The following is a 22079-nucleotide window of genomic DNA, read 5'->3' as shown; positions in this document are numbered from 1 at the left end:
GGAAGTTGGACAGATTATAAACATCTAAAAATTTACTTAGCAGTTCAAAAGCATTGAAAACAATTTAAGTGTCATGGGTAGGGCAAAGTAAACCATGATCTAAAAGATTAACCAGAAAATACATGTGACCAGTGGTGTTTAATTTTATTTTCCCCTCTTGGTGGAATTTAAAAATGGAAAACATGTGTAGTGATTTTTAAAAACCACACACATACCACACGAGATAGACAGAGCTGCTATTTACGTACAGTTTGACACTTTATTTAGATACCATTTTTTGGTTCTAAAACTATTAATCACAAAAAGTAACTGTTCCACTGACATTCAGCAAGTAAATCTGTTTTAGGTTGGACAACACTAGTGCAAAATCACTGCACTGCAGTGTGCTAAATGGTTTGTAATAAAACTGTGATCATTCCTGTGAGGAAATGAAATTCTAGTATGTTTAATGATGGATCAGTGAAATGCTTATTATTTTATTATGCAAAGAACCTCACCCACCAACTTCAACTTAGGAACAGGCAGAATTTTTTTTTTTTAAACGAACTGACAACCATGTTTTTGCTTATTATTTTTGAGATTTACTTCTTTTCCTCATCCATAAAAAGCAAGGACAAACTTCCTTTAAGGTTTTTATTTTTTCTTCATTATTCATTCAAACAAGTTTAAATAAAAGGTGATACGGATAAACTTGTTTTTCCCTTTATGTGTATCTAGTTTGGAGAATGAAACTATAAACATAAACTAGAAGAAAATAAAAACTGAAGCCATTATTTAATGACGACTATATGGAAGGCGAGAGGCACATATTTTCATGTGAATTTTAATTGTGTCTCCTCTAAGACAAGTCGTTCAGAAATATAAGGCAAGTCACATTCCTTTCAGGACACAATTTGTAAATGTGGAAACAGTAATAGTTGTCATGATTATTTTCTATTCTATCTTAGGAGTGGCTCTATAAACAGCCTGATGATTCACATATCTAGGTAAGCAAATCAAGCTTTATAAACATATGACGAATTTTCAGTTGCTGGCATTGAAATGCTGGGTTTGGATATGGACAAATATGCTGTTTGCCTTAAATCTTTTGGGTACCTTGTGTTTTAATGTTTTGTTCTGATATTCAAGCAGAAAGTACATGACTTCATCTTATGGAATAAGCTGATCTCAGAGTGGAAAATTTGTAGAGATGAAGGAAATTTTGAGTTTCGTGTGTGTACATAAATGGCTTTATATAATATACAGCCATTAAAAAGTTATACAGGGACAATGCAATTTAAAACTCTTCAAGTCCTGCTTACACATGGTCAAATCTAGCCCTTCTCATCTTTATCATTGATGACAGTTTATTTACTTAAAGATAAACGATACTGATACTATATATACTATATTAAGGATGATATAGCAGTATCAATCTAGAAGGTGAAATAAACTTCTAATAAATATTAAAGTCAGATGGAATAAATTCAGCTCTGTGAAATTCTGCTTTATGTTTGCTGACCAATTTTTCCTTCTGCCCAGGATCATGTTTAGCTTAGCATGAGTGCTACACTAGCTAGAATTCAATGCATTAAGTGTTACTTTCATGGAGGTTTCAAATTTGGAACGCTTTTCATCCAAAATATGTACCTATGCCTTTTAAAAAATGAAGAGTCAATATAATCAGCATGGGCTTTTTCTACCAGTTTTGCTTTCTAATCCATTCCCCCCCAGTATTTCACTTTTATCTCTCATAATTTCATAACAAAGTATCCAGATTATGTCTTTTAGCCTAACCAGAAACTTAAACCTCAAACACTATTCTGAAGAAGGGTGGAGTAAATAATTCTGGTAATCTGTAGAACAGCTGCATGCAGTGTGTACTGTATTATAACAGCACCAAACCCCTTATAAAAACCGAGCACTCCTTCCTCCTGCCTTATGGTATTGATACAGTCTCTCATTCCCTCGTACTGTGTGTTAATGGGAAGCACTTCATAGCCAAGGTCTGTATTGTCAATGATTGTGCGTGTTCCTTGAATGTGAAGGCGGTGCAGAACTGTTTCCAATGGGTAAAGTATAACATCAGAGCAAAGACTGGCAGCAAAGTTAGCAATAAGTTCTGGAAAATAAGCATCCAACATACTCTGCACCGGACTAGTGCTCTCAGCTAGACGGCTACTGTAAGTCTTTCTCTTTAGAATTAGGAGGACAAACTTCTGAATGACTGAGCTGATGATGTAATGAAGAACCCCATGCAGCACCGTAGGGAAGATCAAGGAAAGAAGTGGGAGCAGTCGTTTGCTATGAGGCACTCCGAGGCCAATCACTCTTCCAATTCCTTCTTTTACACATTCCAAAATTCCAGTGTTATCGCGAATGATCTCACTCTGAAATAAAAATGATGAAACGGGTAAAAGTTAACACTTGCTTACTGTGCCCAAAGAAAGCACTCTTTTTAGGTCCCTTTTAAATCCTAATTTATTTCTACAGAGGGAAAATATCAATGGCTTGCTCACTTCAAATGTTGTCCAGGCATTAGATTCTTTTTTTTTTTTTTAAGATTTTATTTATTTGAGAGAGAGCGCACGAGATGGGGGGAGGGTCGGAGACGAAGCAGACTCCCCGCTGAGCAGGGAGCCGGAAGTGGAACTCGATCCTGGGACTCTAGGATCATGACCTGAGTGCCCCTAGATATTTTTTTTTAAATGAAACTTCCTAATAGACAGCAGGGAAGCTAGGAGCTACCCCTACTGGGAAGGGGAGCGGGGGAAGATGTGAACAGGACACACCCGGCTGCCCTACCCTCAAGAAGCTCCTTAGAACTCATTTTGAAAAGCAACAGCTACTGGACACCTGAAGAGGTTGTATAGTGCTTAGAGTTCTTAAGCACAGGTTTAAACCCTGCCTCTACCAATTACTTACTGGTTATGTGACCTTGGGCAAGTTACTTCTCCTAAGAATCAGTTTACCATTCTGTAAAAATGGGATTAGTCCCACCTACCTTTTATGCACAGGGTTGCTGAGAGTATTATATGAAAACAGGCCTGGCTTCCAGAGACACTCACTCAATATTAGTCATTATCATCTACGATATATCTGTCTTTTTTTTACAACTGACATTAGGGACTATGAGTCAACACAGATTCTTGATCAGCAAAAGGATATAAACATTGCAACTTGAGAGCAGTGGCATGAGTGTAGAGAGTGACTTTAAAATGCAGGAACTAGATCACAGATTTTTAATGACGGCAACAGATCATCAGTAAGCTCATTTTTTAAGAGCTTCAGGAGTTGTCCTACAGGAGATCTATAAATAAGTGTGTATTTTTCAAGGGAAAAAGCGTTCTCAGAAATCTGAGTTCCCAAAGGGGGAAAAAAAACCACTGAACATGAACAAAGTAGGAAGAAAGAAGATAACGTAGTAAGCTGAGTGTGCGCTAAAGAAAGGAGAATGGCTGCCTATCAGTGGGGAGAAACAGACAAATCTCAGATACGTGCTGCATTTACAACTAAGAAGGCATATGACTGACTGGTTATGAAGGATGAAAGAAACATAAAAATCAAGACTTTCCGGGGCGCCTGGGTGGCTCAGTCGTTTAAGCGTCTGCCTTAGGCTCGGGTCATGGTCCCAGGGTCCTGGGATCGAGCCCCGCATCAGGCTCCCTGCTCGGCGGGAAGCCTGCTTCCCCCTCTCGCTCTGCTGCTCCTCCTGCTTGTGATCCCCCCGCTCTCTCTGTCTCAAATAAAAAAAAAAAAAAAAAAAAGACTTTCCTAAAAATCAGAACTAAAGTTTTGAGTCTTTGGGGGCAAATATCAATAGTAGCACTAACAGAAAAGGAGAAGCAGCTCAAAAGGAAGCTAATTTTCAGGGTAATAAGGTGAGACTGTTCATATGAGTTGAGTTTGAGGGGCAGATGATTTAATTCACATTGAGATTAGAGTTACAATGATTCACAAGAGTAAGGGTCTCCCTAAAGCTAAAACTTGTTCTCCGCATTATATGATACTGCTTATTTTTTCTTTAAATAACTACTTTCCTGCTATTTTCCCCCTTATCTGTCAAATGAGAATATCTCAGAGTGGTAACTCCGTAAACTGCAGCCTTATACAAAGGTTGTATCATTTGACACAATGCCAAATGCAAGGGGAGAGGAAAGGATATTGGCATAGCAAAACATTAATTTCAATTAACTCAAGTTAATTACAAATAAATAAATAATCAGCAATAAGGCCAGAAAAGCAACTAAGTGGAAAAGAGTAATTAGAAAAGCAAAGGCTAATCCCCTAAGGTTCTTACAGAGGAAACACATACATACTGAAGAAAAGAAATAAGCTAGAGGATCTGGTGTTGGAGGCAGGAGATAGGTGGTGTGCAACTGGATTTGAGTATATGTGAAGTTAAAACTACATCTTAACAGTTTTAAGCGTAGGCAGGGTACGGTAGGAAGTACATTAATACACTGTACTTGAAGCGCCACCATGTGGTTAGAAATGGTAAAACACTAAGATGCTGACAGGAGATTGCTTTAGCTTCGTAGTACTTAACACACCATGGCACCAAATAGTCCTTAAAAGGCATATTTAAAATAATTTATTAAAAATTATTTATTTATTTATTTGAAACAGAGAGAGAGAGAGAGAGAGAGAGAGAGAGAGAGCACAAGCAGGGAGGAGGGTCAGAGGCAGAGGGAGAAGCAGTCTCCCCGCTGAGCGGGGAGCCCGATGTACGTGGGGCTTGATCCCAGGAGCCTGGAATCATGATCTGAGCTGAAGGCAGCCACTTAACTGACTGAGCCACCCAGGTGCCCCACGGCATATTTAAAAAGAATGCTGTTTAGTAGACTACCTATGGGACTACCTGCTCACTACTGGGATGATTATCCAGCATTATTTTATGCTTAGGTAATTAGTAATTTACTGTCTGGCAACAAGCCATAAGCATTTGAGTTGTATGTAACAGCTTAAAAAGTTGGGGGGAAAAAAAAAAAAACCCCAAACAGATTCTTTGTATTCAGGATAAGCCCTTGGCTGGGTTCTGAGATAGCTGAATGAAGACTACAGCTGGTTATGGAAGGGACAAAAAGAATTAAAACTAGAAGTGTGAAGTAAGTTTGCAAAGGAAAGATACACAACCAGCCATGTGGCTAGTGTACAATCCTTGGGATATGCACGGTATCTGTGAGATACAAATTTTAAAAGGATACTGTCTTCAATTTTTCTGGTATACAATCAGAATCCGATATAAACAATATACTGAATATTCAAAAAAATATTTTTAACTAAAAAATGACAATAAAAAGTAGCTCACCTGTACTGTTTCAATTAGACTTGCTGAATAAAAAGGCATTGCCACCATGTAAGTGAGGCTGTAGAAATTAAAACAGATTTATCAGTATACTGAAACAACATGCTTACACTAAATTTTGAATATCTACTTTAATATATCAGCATAATTTATATTCAAGCCTGAATATATTTAAGGTTTTCAACTATTAATATCTATAGCCTGATACTCTGAAGACCTGGTATTATAGGATGCCTTATTCAACAGTTAGTGATAAAATTTAAGTATTAATAATAACACAGGGAAAGGCTGCAAAGAAAATGGATTTTTAAACCAGTAAAATGTAGGCTTGGTTATGATCCACTGTCCAACCTGCACATAGCTAATGTAACCTTGTTGTCTACCTGCATATAGCTAATGTAGCCTATAAATCTGATATTTAAAAGTTAGGATGAGGGATCCATTCCACTGTCTGCCTTTTTTAGTGACATTTGAGTAAGTATACTATTCTACTATTATCCTATCGATTATCATTATCCATTCCCAGATTTCCCACCCAGCAGAGCTAAACCAATGTTCAATGATGAGTGAAGTCCCCTTTTATTATTAAAAAACAATATTGTACAGCTTTGCAAAGTTGTTTCCTATCACCACTACTTAGACAGAATAATATTACAACTTTGCAAGCCTGCAAAATATAGTTATTTAAAATAACATCAAGGTGGGACTTACCTAACCCTATGGGCCAGGTCCTGGCAAGAAGTAGTTTTCAAGGTGAATGGAACATCACTAAGTAATAATGTGCTGGAATGTCCCACAGAGGGAGCCAGCAAGCTGGGGGATTTCCAATTCACAATCTTCAAAAAAAATTAAAAAGTGAAGAGTAAAACTCTAATCCTACAAAAATGGTCAGTGTTGTAAAATCACGAAGTGTCTTTAGGACTACATTTCAGTAACACTAAGGTTTGAGTTTGCTCATCATTATACAAGTAAGTTTTTGTCTCTGCTTAATAGTAAAATGATTTTTCTGGCATTCGGGTTAAACAAGTTGAAGACCTCTGCTAACTTCCTAAGAACACAGAGGAAAATTAGGTTGTGATTTCAGCCTTTCAAATTAGAAAGATTTATTTTAAAGGTCATATCTATTTCAGGATTTTATTTCTCAACTCTATGTTAACTGTCTTTTGAAGTTCTAGTCCCACAAATATTTTATTGGCCTAATTTTTTTTTGCTGTATTAAGATTTTTTTTTCAGTCCTAGCACTATAAAAATTAATGCAAATTTTCAATGTAAGTGCCACTTTTGATACTTACGATTTTAGTAGAAGGTGTTCTCCTATTTGCTTAGGATTCCACTTATGTGAAATCTCCCTAGAAAAATAAATTTCAATGAAACAGAAGCCATGTTATTTACAACATCTTGAATTAGCCCGACTTTCAAAAAGGCAATCAGTTGATTGTAATTAAGAAAAAAAAAATCCATGGGAGAAACATATTCTAATGGTGAACATTTTCTTTTCCGGGACACACATCAAACAATTATGGTGGTTTAAAAAGAAAAAACGTACTGAGTGTTTTTCTGTGTGCTGGAAGAAGGGGCTGACAGAAGGGGAAGAGCTACCACTAGCTATGAAAAATTTAAGACTTAAAGGAGGAGCAGGACAACTTCCAGGAGGAGATATACAACGAGGCGCTGCGGAAGAAAGAGTAGTTGGGGAGAGGAAAGCGAAACAAGGAACAGGATAAAGGAAGAAAAGGCATGAAAAGGGTGAGAATTCAGAAACAAAACAAAATTCAGTACCCGTGATGCAGAACGAATGACACATGCCATTTGCGTAGCACCAAATTTCCAAAGTGCCCTCCCTCGATGATGTTAACTGTGTGACCTTTGTTGTACTCCGGTATCTTTCTGAGCACTTACAAGGCCAGGCATGGTGCAAAGTGCTTTGCAGGAGCTATTTCTAACCCTCACAATGACTCTGTTATCGCCATCTCGCAGATGAAGAAATAGGCTGAGAGAGGGGTTCATAATGTACCCAAAGCCATCCAACCAGTTAGTGGCGGAACTGCATCCTCAACCCTGGTGTCGGGGGTGTGGAGTCTGTGTCCCCTGTGTGCACTGCCTCTCGTCCCACTTGACGCTGGACGGCACTCCGTGAGGTAAGCAGAGCAGGGACGGCCCAATCTGCTTTGCTTAGAAGAGAAGGAAGGTCAGAAGACCCACAGGGACATGGCCGGGTGACAGGCAAAGCGCCAGGGCTGAGACCAAGGTCTTGCACCGTGTGCTTCCTGCTGCTGAGGTCACCCTCGGAAACCAGAAAAGAGAGGAGAAAAAGAAGAGAGGTGAGCTGCAGAAACACAAGAGGAGAAAGCTGTACCAAGAGAGAAGTCAGAAAGGAGAAGAGAGAATGGCGAGAGACCAACGGGAAAGTAAGTGAGGAGGCAGAATAAACTGAGAAGGCAGAGAGAGGGGTGGAAGGGGCGGGGAAGAGGGAGAAGGGGGAGAGGCCAAAGAGCAGCGAGAGGGAAGTGTGAAGTGCGCCACGGCCCCAGCAGGAAGCTGAGAAAGCATCTTCTATTTGAAATGAGGGAATATGACAAACCTAAGGAGGCAAGGAATAAATTTATTTTCTACTAAAAAGGTACAAAAAGTACTCACTAATAAGTCCTCTAAAAACAAACTTAGTACAATTACAACATGGGTGGTATGCGGACTTTCTAAGAGAATGAATGATCTGCAGAGAAACTTTCAGACAACAGAGCAACCACCTGTAATCAATAAGACCTTAGAGAGCCTTCGGGGTCGCATTCTGATTAAATTAATACTAAGACTACTATTTTAGGCCTGAACAACCATAGAAAAATATAGCTGAAATGACCACCAATGATTTGGATGAAAAATAGAAAAAAGATTAGGCTTCCCATCTTTTTGACAGTGACCTTCTGATTCTAAAACGATACATGCTACATGATTTGCAAATCATCTGGGTACTGCTGTTACTCTTATCAAGGCCCCAGAGAGTATTATCACAGGGCATTACGACAGTGATTTTAAGAATGAAATCATCATTAACATTAGAGACAAATGGGTCTGTGATCAGTATTTCTTTTTTTTTTTCTCATAGTTAAACACAGGTTTAATGAACAGCCATTAAAAGATAAGCACTGCACTACTCATTGGAATATTAATAAGAATATAACTAAAATCCTACCTTTTTTTTCCCTTTAAATTTTTTTATTGTTACGTTAATCACTGTGATCAGTATTTCTGTAAGGACTGGGTAACTGCCTTTGAATACAATACCAATTACTACTGCCAATTCTTAGTAGCAATAAGATTATTAAAAAAGTGGGAAAATGAAATTTAGAATCAAGTTTAAAAAAAAACGAGACTCTCTTCCTTGTATCTCTATCTGTGGGTGAAACTTATTGCCACAGCTCTAGAAATTTCAATTAGCACACAGAAATACTTTAGGGAAGAGGGTAGTATAAAAATCTACTTGTGATCAAACCTCTTCATATTTATCAAATACCAAAAGATGGGTAAATATATTTAACTATTTTCACAAGCAAAACCTGCCCTTGAAAAAGAACAACAAATTTAAGAGAAATGACTTGCTTTTTCTTAAAATAGTTCTCTATTTGACAGATTGATATACATGCTTCCATGCATAATCAATACACAAAAAAGCAACAGAATTTTTAAGTAACTCTATTTTTAAACCGTTTTTACTTATCATTCTCTCTCATTTTCACATGTTCAGATAGCTGCCCTCCTAAAAAAAAAAAATCTTCCCTCAACCAAACCCATCTTCCAGCTACTTCTCTTCATCTTTCCTCTGCAGAGCCAACTTTCTAAACTTGCTGTTTCCATGTCCTAACTGCTCATTCACCTCTGAACCCACTCCAAATTGGCTTCTACCCCAATTTTCTAAAAACAACTCTTGCCAAGGTCCCCATGACCTCTATGTCTAAATCCAATGGACATTTTTAAGTCTGAGGGTTACTGGAGGGAAGGTGGGCAGAGGGATGGGTTCAGTGGGTGCTGGGCATTAAGGAAGGCACTTGTGATGAGCACTGGGAGCTGGCTATACCTTATTTCCCCTTCAACAGCCATCACGCCCTCAGGTTCCTCCCTTCTTCTTGAAGCTCCCTCCGCCCTTGTATTCCACTATCCCATACTCTTCTGGATTGTCCCCCTCCCCTCTAGTCTCTACTTTTGACTCCTTTGTAGGAGGATTTTCTTAACCCAGCCACCTATTCTAGAGTTCCTAAAGGCTCAGGCCCTCTTCTTACTTTATGTTATGTTCTTTCTGGATGTAATATTATCCAAGATGATGCTTTCAAAACCTCCCAAATCCATTAGCTTCAGTTTAGATTTCTCTGTATGTCAACCATGTATATCATCTGTCTCGTGACAACTCTACCTGGACATGGCAAAGCTCATCTAAAAATGAACTTGTCCAAAATCAAGCAAATGATCTTTCTTTCCTACTCTCAGACTCTTTTAGTGGTCCCTACTTAGTAACCATTAATCAGAAAGGAAATCTACTGAACTGGAGAAGGATTTCATTGTGTTTAAAATAGAATATGTTCAAAGTCAGTGAATTCAGAAGAGTAGTTAGGAGAAACAGACAACATGAGGAGAAACTGTAAGATGTTTATATTGGTACAACTACAAATGTGAGATGCATCAAATGAAGTTGAAGGTCAACCAAATGGGTTTTGTGAGAGACTGAAATAGACAGGTAGCCTTGATTACAGGTGCTCCTTACGTTAATATGAGAAATGACATATGAAAGTAAAGGGTATACATAGTCTCACTCACTCTATCTGGGAGAAGACTTGGGGAAGGACTGGGGAGGGATCTGGGCACTAGATAAAGAAAGAGATCACAGATGATGATCTTGGGTTATATACTTTTTTTTTTTTTTTAAAGTAGTAATACCATAAAACTCTAAGCTTGGTAACTTCATGGGCACTACACACTTGCTCCTTTTCTCTCAGATGTGATTAAACGAATATAAAAATCTAAATATTGGTGAATCCATACTGTCTCACCCATTCTACCTAGTGATTGCTGTGCATTTAAGGAACCTCAGTCTAGGAGACCCCCAAGCTCATTCTCCTCAGGTGGTAACTTCTGTGAATCACTTTGGGTTACTGCTTTGCTGCCTTGTCTGCTATGACTGCTTTTCCCCAAGAAAGGTCAACCTTGCCCAAAAACAGTTAGATTTTTAAAAAAAGTTTACACTGTACTTCAGAGAATGGCTTTATTTGACATCCAGTTACATAAGCCAAAATCCAGTTTGTCTTCACACAACCTGGTCTGAGCCTCCACAACAGCTCCTCCTCTATCATCCACCATCCCTAGTCCATCACTAAGTACCATCAGTTTTACCTAAATACATTTCAAAAGAGTCCACTTAGATCCACCTCAAGAGATGCCACCCTGGTCCTAGCTACCATTACTTGTCGCCTAGACGACTATTATTAGCATATGAACATGTGTCCTCTTAGACACTTCGGTGCTCCTGCAATCTTCTCATCTCCATTTACAATGACCCTTTAAAAACATGAATCTGATCACATCATCCCCTCTTCAATATCTTCAAAGTGGCCTACAAGGCCATGCATCAACCTGGCTCTCACCTATCTCTTCAGCATTCTGTCACACGCTCTCCCTCTTGCTCTCTGAGATTCAGCCATATGAGCCTTCTCTCAGTTACCTGAGTTCTCCACGTCCCAAGTTACCCTTGCAACACTGTCTTCACACAAACTGGTCTGAACCTCCTAATCACCACATGTCAGATTAAATATTATTTTATTAGGGACACTGTTCCTAACCCTTTAATAATCTCACAGAATCTTTTCTTTTCCTTCAATTTGTAATCATTTATTCATTAATGGGATTATTTTACTTTATGTATGGCCCTTATACTGGCTTCTAAGTTTCATGGTCACATGTACCTTTTGTTTCTTCTCTTCACTGTATACCTGATTTCCAGCACAGGATCTAGCACATAGTAGGTACTCAGGAAGTGAATTAATGAGTGGGATTTATCGGAAAAATTATCCAAGTAGAATACAACAAAGATAGCCTTTTGTGCCTTCTTTAATAAGATCCAAAAGGACCAAGAGAAAATATATACCCATACAAATGACATATCTATAGTCTACAGAGTAAGAAAGTTAGGTAATAAAATTTAATGAAATTCTGTGCCTTCCCATTCCTCTCTGTCCTTCCTTCAACCTTATGTTAAAGTTACTACTTTAAAGTACTACTTTAAAGTTACTACTACTACTTCATCTCTGTGTTAAAGAAATAGCATGACCTGTCTGAAATCCCAGAAGTAAAAAGTGGTACAGCCAGGACCAATAGTCATCTGACTGCAAATTTACAGAATTCTTTTACACTTCATTATATAGACATTCCTGAATTTTATTATATCTTTATAAAATTTTGTGTTTGTGGTAGAATTTTACGAACATTTGACGACAAGTACTAACTTCTGATCTTATCCTATGAAATGAAAAGCCATAGGGTGAATAAAGTTAGCCAAGGGCAGAAATTCAGATTTTTTAAGTATGAGAGGGAAAACTTTTAGCTGGCCAAATGTTTTGATTTTACCATTTAGTAAGGCTGTGTTAAAGAACTCTGACTATGAGGTCCTTTGAGAGCCATCGCATTGGCAAAAAGCCTGATTTCAGTCTTTCCTCCCTTCATTTCATTCCCTGTAAGGACTGAAGCCCAAGATTGAGACACTAGTGGCTGTACCTTCAACTACCTCACTTCCTAGTCAACCCAAAAAATTCACTCTGCCGGGGACCAACTTTGGATTAACAAACGATTCAAAGTCTTTGATGCTATCTCTGTAATATAGCATTGATACAGAAAGTCAGAGTCCTGCCAAGTAGTACCTAAACAAATTTATGATTTCCACTATTATCTACTAATGTTCCTTTCATATACACTCCTTGTTAAGGTTCCCTTCCTGTTATGCATAGCTGTGACTGTCTCAAATGTGTATCAGCCTTCTCATGCTTTTCTACTTTGACCCCAATGCTCATTCTTCTTTCACCTAAAGAAAGAAACCTATTTCAGAGAGAAAACAGGCCCAGAAGCAAGTTTCCTTAATTTCTCTTCCCTCTCCGTCCAAATGTATCTACAATTCTAATTCTCTTCTCTTGGCTTCTAGGACACTATTATCCTAGGTTACTACTATGTTTAATGGGTTTTGTGTCTCTGACAACTACCCCAACTACCTCTCCTACCTCATACACAGCCACATACACACATGGCGTACACATGTGCCTTCACACATCACCAAGGATACTGTCCTCGGTCCACTTTCTGTCGTTTCGTGTACACTTTCTCCTGAGGGAAATTCATCCATCCTAATGCTTCAACTGCTACTTTTATGCCAGAACATTCAAAGCTATGTCTCCAGCTTCAAGGTTTTTCTAAGACCCCCCAATCCACGGTGCCAACCACATTATTAGACATGTCCTCCTAGATATCCTGCAGGAACCTCAAACTTTATCTATGGAAAGTTAAATTCCTCATCTTCTTTCCCACTCCAACTTATTCTTCTTCTTGTACTCTCCAGTCTAGAAATCTATCACGGATGAAAATTCTCTCCCATCGCCTGATCCCCAATCTATCACCGATTATCTGTTGGATTTCAGAAATGTCCGTCCCTTTCTGTTCTATCCCACACTTCAGACCCCTCTCAATCTGGCCTAGATTACTGTAACAGTTCTCCACAAGTCTCTAGCTACAACTGTCTAATTTTCTATTTTACACTGCCACTTGAATAAATCCTTGATCAAAGAACCTATACACCGAAACAAACACCTTAGATTCCCAACTCCATAGAGAATAAACCCAAGTCCCTTACAAAGGCACGACCACGCTTCAGTCCAGCATCTCAGCCTCTTTTTCTCTTATTCTACTCCATAAATGCCCAATATCCAAGCACAAGACATTTATTACCCAGACCTTCCAATCTCCGTAAAATTGGGCATGCTGTCACTTCTACTTGGAATGCTCTCCTTCTCTGCCAAGTCAATTCCTACTCATAATTCAAGATATAGCTCAAATTTCAGTTCTTTTTGGAAACCTTTGCCAATAACTTCATGCAAAGTGTCCTCTGGGCACTGAAAGGGGTTTGTTTAACTATAGCACTAATCTTGATGTACTACTATAATTTGCTTACATGTGTCTCCTTCACCCAACTCATGTTTGTTCCTTAGTAGACAGTTGCTGAAACATAGCAGTAGGAGCTGAAAGACCTATCTCAATAGATACTAGGCCAGGAAGCATTTTCTTTATCACATATTAATTCAATAAGATATAACTAATTTTAGTCTCTGTTTCTTCTCTTAGCTACCTCAGGCAAGTTTTCAAAGTCAAGGTAGTTTTAGAAACTATCATATTTTGCTAAAATTTAATACGAAGCTAACATTGAAAAGATGCCAAGAAGGTACCTTGGTAAAGGTGTGAATTCACTTATTATTCCCTCTGCTCCAAGTGTGACTCCCTGGACAATAAATGTACTTCCCATTCCTTTCCAAAGGGCCCTTGGTCCCTAAAATGAAAAAAATTTATTGTTATTGCTATTAATGCCTAAATAAGAAACACAAAAAAGGTCTTAATAAAATTTGATATTAAATTTACTGATATTTTTCAATAAGGCATTATTCTAAGACATTTTAGTACAGAACTACAACTACATTAATTCCTATCATTTTATTATTTGTCGAGTGGCCTACGTTAACTAAATCTCTAATAATGACTAAATAGCCCTGATATTTAATTAATTTTGGCAAAGATGTGAATACATTGATTATTCAGTGACATCAAAAAATGTCATTACCATGTTACATTAGTTTTAGAACAAGCATTAAAATATTTTTATTAACTAAATTAAAAGGAATTACTCTTGCTTTAATTACTACTAAGATCAAATGGTACTTACGCTATAAATAATTTTAATAGAACATACAGACTAATTCTCACCTGAGTTTTGTTGAAGCTGTACATAACATTGATGACTGTAAATGGAGTGAGATGGTAATGCCGAGCATGATAATTAACCTATAAAAGATATTATGTTGTAATTATTTTTTGTTATTGTTTTATCAAAAAATAACAAGGCCATAAAAGATATACAAAGGAGTCACAGCATAAACAAAAGTTCAATTCTAAAGTCATCAGAAATTACTCATAAACAAATTTACTACTATTAAAAGTACATTTAAATAACTTATTAAAAGTACGGTATATATGGTTGTATGTATATACAACACAGAAAACCAATGCACAATATACACAGCAATGTAGAATATATAATAAAAAAGGCCATGCTGTTTGATATTTATGTTTCCATAAACACTAGAATTACATTTGGTATAGCAAAACATTCATGCCACTGAACAAACAGGAACCACCGAAGAATTCAGGGAACAGGAGATTCATGTCTCTCAATACCAAGCATTTTTCACACTGTGAGCTATAAACAATTGGTAAATTATGAAATCAGTAAAGGGGGTGAGAACCAACCCTTATTAAGTAAAATAACAAAAAAGAAAGTATCAGAATGCATCACACATTCTAGTGCCATTATTTCATAAAATATTTAAGTAACTCATATAGATAGATACACTGGATCACAATGTGATACTGTCACATTGTAAAATGTATGTCTGAAATCCACTGTTCTAGGGTATATACACTGTCCGTGCTCTTAATGACTATTTTTTTTTTTTTGGTGCTAAGCATGAACAGCTTAATTTGTAATTATTTATATCTTTTCTAACTTAATTTTCAAAGAAGATTAAGTTAGATTATGGGAGCTTTTACCAGTGTTGTCAAATTAACCCATGGGGCCTTTCAGGGGATCTACAAATTTAAAATTATTTTCTTAATGATACTAAGGCATCATTTGTCTTTTTTGTGTTGACATTTTCAATAATAGCATAAAACAATAGTGGCTAAAGTTGCTAATTCCTTAGCATGAATCAAGACAGTTGGCAGCAAACTGTATTTTTGTACATATGATATTCTTTATCCTACTCACTTGGAAGGAGGAAAAAGCTACTTTCACTAAAGAATGTCCCTGGTGAAACAGTAAAATACATTAATTTTATAAAATCTTGATTCTTAAGTATATATCTTTCTAATTAATATTCTGTGTGTTGCATAATGAAGATAGCTGTTGTGAGGAAAAGCACTTGTCTGATGGAGTTGCAAGCTGAACTAGCCCCTTTTTTCATGGAACACCATTTCTTCTGCAAAAACTGACTGCCAGACTATAGTTATTAACACTTGAGAAAGTCTGGGTGGCTCAGTTGGTTAAGCGTCTGACTCTAGATTTTAGCTCAGGTCATCTCATGGGTCCTGGGATTGAGCCCCACACTGGACTCTGCACTCGGCAGGGAGTCCGCTTGAAAGTCTCTCTTTCCACTTCCTCCACCCCTCCCCCCACTCTCTTTCACTCTCTAAAATAACTCAATCTTTAAAAAAAAATAAAAATGAACAAAGTGAGTCTATTGATTAAAGGGGAAAAAAAAATTGGCACTATGTGATGCCAATGATAAATCTGACTTTACAGACAACAATTAGAATTCTGAAAAAACTGCATCTACCATGAAGAACTTACCAATACTGAAACACTTTTCAGTATTCAGGTGCGATTGGTAGTGATTTAATGACAATTTTTAAAAATATTGTATAATCAAATGTCTTAACATTTAGAAGATCTACAGAACTCAGTATTTTAAAGATTTATTTGTCAGAGAGAGCGAGAGAGCTAGCACAAGCAAGGAGAGCGGCAGGGAGAGCAAAAAGCAGGCTCCCTGCTGAGCAAGGAGCCCAATGTGGGACTTGATCCCAGAGGACATCATGACCTGAGCTCAAGGCAGACACCTAACCGACTGAGCTACCTAGGTGTCCCAGTATTCTTCAAATAATCAACACATGATGTTACAGAATCATACATGGATAAAAAAATCCATTCGACACACAGTATAGATCAAAAGATTTTAATGGAACAGAGTACAAAAAGTTAATTCACATGGTTTGAGATTTCTCATTGCAAATAACCTTTAATATATTACTACTTATTAAGTTTTGGTGTAGTAACAAAGAAGAAAATCTGCCAATTATCTGAAAAGATATACTCCATTTTTAATACATATGTGTTTAAGTTTAGACCTTCTTCTTTCAAAACCAATTTTTACCACTTAAGAGTTTTCAAGACCAAAAGTTTGAGACTGATATACTGTAGATTCTGGTACATTTCACATGAAATAATGGCTACACAGTTTCAGCCATTTATCTGAGTTCTGTATTTTAAATCTGAGTCAGGATTATTGTTTAGAAGGTCACAGAAAAATTCATTTACCTGACATTGGCGGCGTAGAACAATGCAAGGATGTGCCAGTACATTTTCTGTAAAGAGACTATAAAAGAATAATTTATATATATAATAATGGTAATATATGAACTAACTTTATATGTAATTTGTGTGTGTGTGTGTGTGTGTGTGTGTGTATACGCACAAACATATAATAGCCAAAACTTAAATTACAACATATATGTATCTGAAATTATTCTTGCTTGAGGAATCATGCACTATTTTATGTTTCCCATTCTAACAGTAAAAAACCAAAAAATTGTCTGGACATGTTTGCAAATCATTCTACCAATAACAAAATTCAATATGAAAAGAATTAAAGCCAGATCTGCAAACTGGTAAACAAGGGAAATAACATAAAACAGGAATACATATAGTCTAAAGATGAAACTACATCTCCACATGCCTGATATGGGAAACTCTTTCCCTAGACAACTTAAATCTCCTTTCCATTTCTTTCAGAAGATGTCCTATGAACAAAGTTCCTTTCAGAAGATGTCCTATGAACAAAGTTCCTATCATCAGTTCCTTCATGAACCACCTTCTATAAATTTTAGTTTTGATGTACATTGCATTTAAGTTATAGGGATTTTAATAACTATTAATTGACTACTATTTTAGGTATCAAGTATTTCTTCTGAAACCATTCCCTACAAAATAATTACAACTGTGGGCTTACATACTAACAGTGACAGATGCACAAGCGTGAGTGCATGTAGCGTACACACACATATATATGAATAATATATCAAATGAACAACAGCTTTACGTATAAACACTGAGGCTAAAGAAAAATTACTCTAGCAGAAGGAAAATCTTAAAACACAATTTTGTTCCTATTTACATTAACACTTTCAGGTTTAATTATGCAAATAAGAGCTTTTTTTTTAAATTAAAATTTTAAAATAATGAGTTATCCCGGCAATGCAATGTAACCCTTTGTGCAATTCTGATGTATTTGAAATAATATTCACTAGAGATCACATAATCAAGATTGGAGGTTTTTCTTCCACGAAATGATCATTTAAAATAAAAAAAAAAGGGTGTTCATTAAATGCTGATTGTAAGCAAAACCCAGACTCTATGTTGCTAAATATCTATAATTAGAATGTTTAAGGAAAGGTTCAATGCAAAATTATTTTCTCTTGGAGGGGGAGATTAGATCAGATTTTTTGGACAGACACATGAAAGTTGTTTAAATATAACTTACAAAATTCTTTTGTCATTATAAAATTGAATGTCTATTCTCTGTCCTTACTTGAAAACGATCAAGTTACAGATTTTAAATAATTTTTTCTGCAAAATAGTATTCAACATTTAATCTACTGCTCCAAAGACTCAATCTAAAGGAAGCAATACTAATCATTTAACATTTTACATTAAAACACATTGAATAAAACTTTAAATAAAAATTTTAAATTAAAAATCTTTAGAAAAAAACATTACCTTGCAAGGCCAATACCAAATCCAGCAAATCTATTCAACTGCTCTAAAACAGAAGAAATAAGATTACTTATAACCAATATTTAAGTTTACTGTAAAATATTTTTTCTTTTATTAACATGATATTTATTTAAATTCTAGGTCCAAAGTTGAATTCTCATATGGGCCAGGGAAGTTGTGGGAAGTTTTAAGGAAGACCTGCTCTTCAGCTCCAATTCATTGTTGACATGTGGGACTGTGGGCCCAGGGTTTCTAAACTGTTATTTTTCTAAAGAGATATTGTCATTTTTACATAATATCTTCCAATTTTAAAATACTGGCAACTATTTTAAAAAGCATTACAACTCTGTGCGGGCAAAATCAAACATGTCTGCAGGTAGAATCTAAGGATTACCATTTTCCAACTTCTAACTACAAACAATTTAAATTTTTTTCTACAGAAAGCTGTGACTGGTATTATACCAACAACTTCACCTCCTATCTTGTAAAATTAGTCATTTGCTGTTATTGGTGAAAAGCATCTATGTTAAACCAACAGTTGCAAGTAAGACACCTCAAAATTATTAAATTGAAAGAGTACTTAAGGTAATCAAAATGGTTAAATGAGGCTCTCGTCTTCTCTCTTGCCAAGTTTTAAATATCTATTTTTCATTTTTTTAAAGATTTTATTTATTTGACAGAGAGAGAGATAGCAAGAGAGGGAACACAAGCAGGGGGAGTGGGAGAGGGAGAAGCAGGTCTCCCGCCAAGCAGGGAGCCCTATGCAGGGCTTGATCCCAGGATCTTGGGATCATGACCTGAGCAAAGGCAGATGCTTAACGACTGAGCCACCCAGGCACCCCCAAGTTTTAAATATTTTGAGAATAACTGCTTAGATCCCTGTGAGAGGCTATTGGGTACATATGTGCTACTGCTGATGGCATTTCTGTTGTCTTATTCGAAAAGTTTACAGCTGGAAACATTCCTATGCATATGTCAAAACAAACAAAAAAATTTCTCCTTGGCTAAAAATCTCAAAATCATGATGGTGAAATACCACAATCTCGGGAGACCAGACATTAATTTTCTACTATAATACAATATTCACAAGGGATAACTCTTCTCTCTCTCATCTCTGCTCTTTCAAATGAAGCAATGTTGTCACTATTTCCTTACAGTCAGAATAAGGCCTTGTAAACATGTCTTTGGGGAAACTATTTTGTTTAACTCTTGCCTTGAAAAATGTACAAGCCAGATAGAAGCTTCTCTTGCCAATTAAGATACTTTCCTCCTTTCAGCGTTTCCCTTTTTGCGTGTACTGATCATCCCAATACTAACAGAAAATGCTGCTGATATTTTCTGTTAAGTGTTAGAAAGGTTTATTAACTGTGTAAGTTAACTGTCTAAGTCTCTCAGTCTTCAATTCTCCTTGCAAAATTACCATCGCCAGCCTCTTAAATGCTGCAAAACACCCCCTGTGGTTTTATTAAGAGTTCCTCCTCATTTTACCCATTAAAGCATAAATTATAAAAAGATAAAAATATCAGCTTTACTGACTAAGAAGCTAACTGTGGTAGCAATCATATTATGCATTTGAATTATTTTATAACTTTCCAGTACTCCTTTGGGACCTACAGAAAGAAAACTAGAGAGGGTGAAAAAGCAAACTGTATGACACTGTGTAAGTAAGATGCTCCTCCACATCCTCATTTGCTCTTAGGTGATATTTAAAGTCTATTCCTCCCAGTTAAATCAAATAAAAATTATTGTACTTCCAAGTCAAAATAAATGAGAATGAACATATCTAGAATATACTTAGTATTTAACGGTCTAGTCTAGCATTCTAATGATTTCAAAATGGGTAGAGGCAGTGATATTTCCATTTTATGAATAAAAAAGCTGAGAATATTTAGATCACAGTGTTGCAATTAAAACACAGGTCTTCTGACATCCTACAGAGAATAATTATGTCTTGATTCCAAAGTCTTGAAATTGTCTCAGTGTGTTTTACTCTTTAGTGGAGTTTTTAGGTGAGACATAGGAAAACAGGAGATGGGAAAATACAGGGGTAGTTTGAGAAACTAGAAAACAGACACAATTCCTATGATTAGGAGAAAAGGAAGGAAACGAGTATTTTTTAGCTTACTAGGTGCGCCATACTGTACTAAGTATTACTTACACCTCGTTTTATTTAACACTTAATAAACTCTATACATTATTCTTCTATCCACCTTAAAGGTGAGAAAACGGAAGGCTCACAGAGGTTAAGAAAATGTCTCAGCTTTTCAGAGTGGTAGAGCCAGGTTTGAACCCAAGCCTGCCAATGGGGAACACAAAGCTACCATTAATTCAAGGCAATAAAGGTGTCAGTGAACTAGGTATTGTTCACATAATTCTTCCCAATAAACAGTAAATAATCCAATTTCCTTCTTTCTTGATTTAGGCCATGGGATGTAATACACCAAAACCCTTTGAAACTCCTACCACGCAGCCCAGAGCTAAGGCAGGTGTCTTTCCGGAGGTGATCCCGAGGAAAGGTTTGTGCGAGGGAGAGGGAGCAGGCCCGCTGCAGGGGCAGAGGACGAAAAGAGGGCAGAGGGTGTGGCGCGCGATAGGTCCAGCGGCACCGGAGGCGGGACCCTCCGCGAGGCTTCCGCAGTTTGCAGGCCGCGAGCCGCGTCTCCGCCACTCCACCCACCCCTGCCTCGCACCCAAGTCCCTCACCGGTACTCTGCCCCGGCACGCCGCCGCCGCCGCCGCCGCCGCCGCCGCCGGGAAACGGTTCCTCCGCGGGGCCCTCGAGCGGGGTGGAGGGGCCCGGCACGCCGTAGGGCGGGCTCTTTTCGCCCCAGTGCAGGTTGCGGCTACCGGGGATGTCTGGGGGAGTGGTCACCCAGTGGCTCAGGTCCGCCGCGGAGCTGAAAGACCTTGCAGGGAAAGCGCCGCCAAAACCCTGCTCATCCCGGGCACCGCCCCGATAGCCCAAGCCGTCGAATCCGTCCGGGCGCCGCGGATGCATCGCAGACGGGGCAGGATGACGCGAGCCCACTCGGAGCCCACCACCACCGGGGCCACCGCGACCTACGGCCACACAGCTTCTTCCCGGCCCCCGCCGCGTCTGGGGCAATCTGACAACCGGAAGTCACGTTGCAAACCCGGAAGTTCGGTGAGCACGTGATCGTAGCCTTTTCCGGCGGTCTGGCAAGAGAGGGTTGCTAAGGAGACGCGGCGGTAACCTAGGGCTAAACCGCTGTTGGGAGGAGGTGGGAAAAGGACTGTAGGGTTAATGGCACATTGTACCAAAGAGATGCCAAGGGAACCGGGGTGGGAGGGACAGCCTGGATAAGCGGAGGTCGAATAAAGACGTTTTATCGAGGGACCTAACGCGTCGGTAGAGCTGACTCACTATCTCAGCCAGAAATGTCCAGCTGCACCCACAGGCGTCAGATCTAGGTCTTCTCTTTTCCTCATTGGTCTAATGCCTTGCCCGCTGCAAGGGAGCTATTAGACGTTAGAGTTGAGGGGTGTTGGTAACGTCTCTCTAGCTTTGCCTCCCGCACCTAGAGTTTTAGCTAGGATCTGTTGAGAGAGCTGGTTCTGCCCAGTGAACGCAAAGGTACCTATGGACAGCTAGAGCAAGCATTACAAAAGACCGTCGGTGGAGAAAACCTCTTCCCCTCCGCTCCCCCACGAATATAAACTCTCAGGGTTTAGGAATTCAGCATTTTGCTTTTCTAAGGCTACAAAACAATTGTAAATAATTTTCTTTTCTTTTTTCTGGTGCATCTAAATCACTTGGTGTCTTTAAAGCCCTGTGATACTGTTCAAGATGGAGACCCTAGTTGGACAATAAAGAGGATTTCTGAACAGAGGGTTGATATGTGGCTTAGGCAATTGTATTGAGTCTCTCCCTTAGTAGGTGTACCTAGTATTACTCAAGTACTAATACCAAATTACCGCGCAACTAATATC

The 22079-nt window shown here is 38.0% G+C and overlaps 2 protein-coding genes across 2 annotated transcripts in view; one reads left to right on the top strand and one right to left on the bottom strand.

The window, feature by feature from the left end:
- Nucleotides 1–619: 619 nt before the first annotated feature.
- Nucleotides 620–21248, bottom strand: SLC25A46 (solute carrier family 25 member 46). The gene is made up of 8 exons (XM_025866877.2): nucleotides 20832–21248; nucleotides 18132–18174; nucleotides 16674–16731; nucleotides 14288–14365; nucleotides 13756–13856; nucleotides 6580–6636; nucleotides 5291–5348; nucleotides 620–2369 (listed from the first exon to the last, which is right to left on the bottom strand). The coding sequence occupies exons 1-8, from the start codon at nucleotides 21124–21126 to the stop codon at nucleotides 1791–1793; spliced, it is 1269 nt and encodes a 422-aa protein (XP_025722662.1). The 5' UTR covers nucleotides 21127–21248; the 3' UTR covers nucleotides 620–1790.
- The window catches only part of TMEM232 (transmembrane protein 232), a 250075-nt gene continuing 249144 nt past the window's right edge, over nucleotides 21149–22079 (top strand). Inside the window, exon 1 of the mRNA XM_073889030.1 lies at nucleotides 21149–21273. The gene's annotated coding sequence lies outside the window, so the exon portion shown is untranslated. The remainder of the gene's footprint in view (nucleotides 21274–22079) is intronic.

Source organism: Callorhinus ursinus, unplaced genomic scaffold (genome assembly GCF_003265705.2).
Source record: "Callorhinus ursinus isolate GAN/ISIS: 27379988/994484 unplaced genomic scaffold, GSC_fseal_2.0 scaffold3, whole genome shotgun sequence".
Classification (NCBI taxonomy): domain Eukaryota; kingdom Metazoa; phylum Chordata; class Mammalia; order Carnivora; family Otariidae; genus Callorhinus; species Callorhinus ursinus.
The sequence above is the reverse complement of the archived record's forward strand: the minus strand, read 5'-3'. Positions and strand labels throughout refer to the sequence as shown.

Bases quoted from the DNA above. Each gene is read 5' to 3' on its own strand.
- SLC25A46 (XM_025866877.2), bottom strand. From the start codon at position 21,126: ATGCATCCGCGGCGCCCGGACGGATTCGACGGCTTGGGCTATCGGGGC. The intron at 18,175-20,831 runs GTGAGGGACTTG...CTTCTGTTTTAG, and splicing joins CGTGCCGGGGCAGAGTACCG to AGCAGTTGAATAGATTTGCT. The intron at 16,732-18,131 runs GTAATGTTTTTT...ATTCTTTTATAG, and splicing joins TTTGGTATTGGCCTTGCAAG to TCTCTTTACAGAAAATGTAC.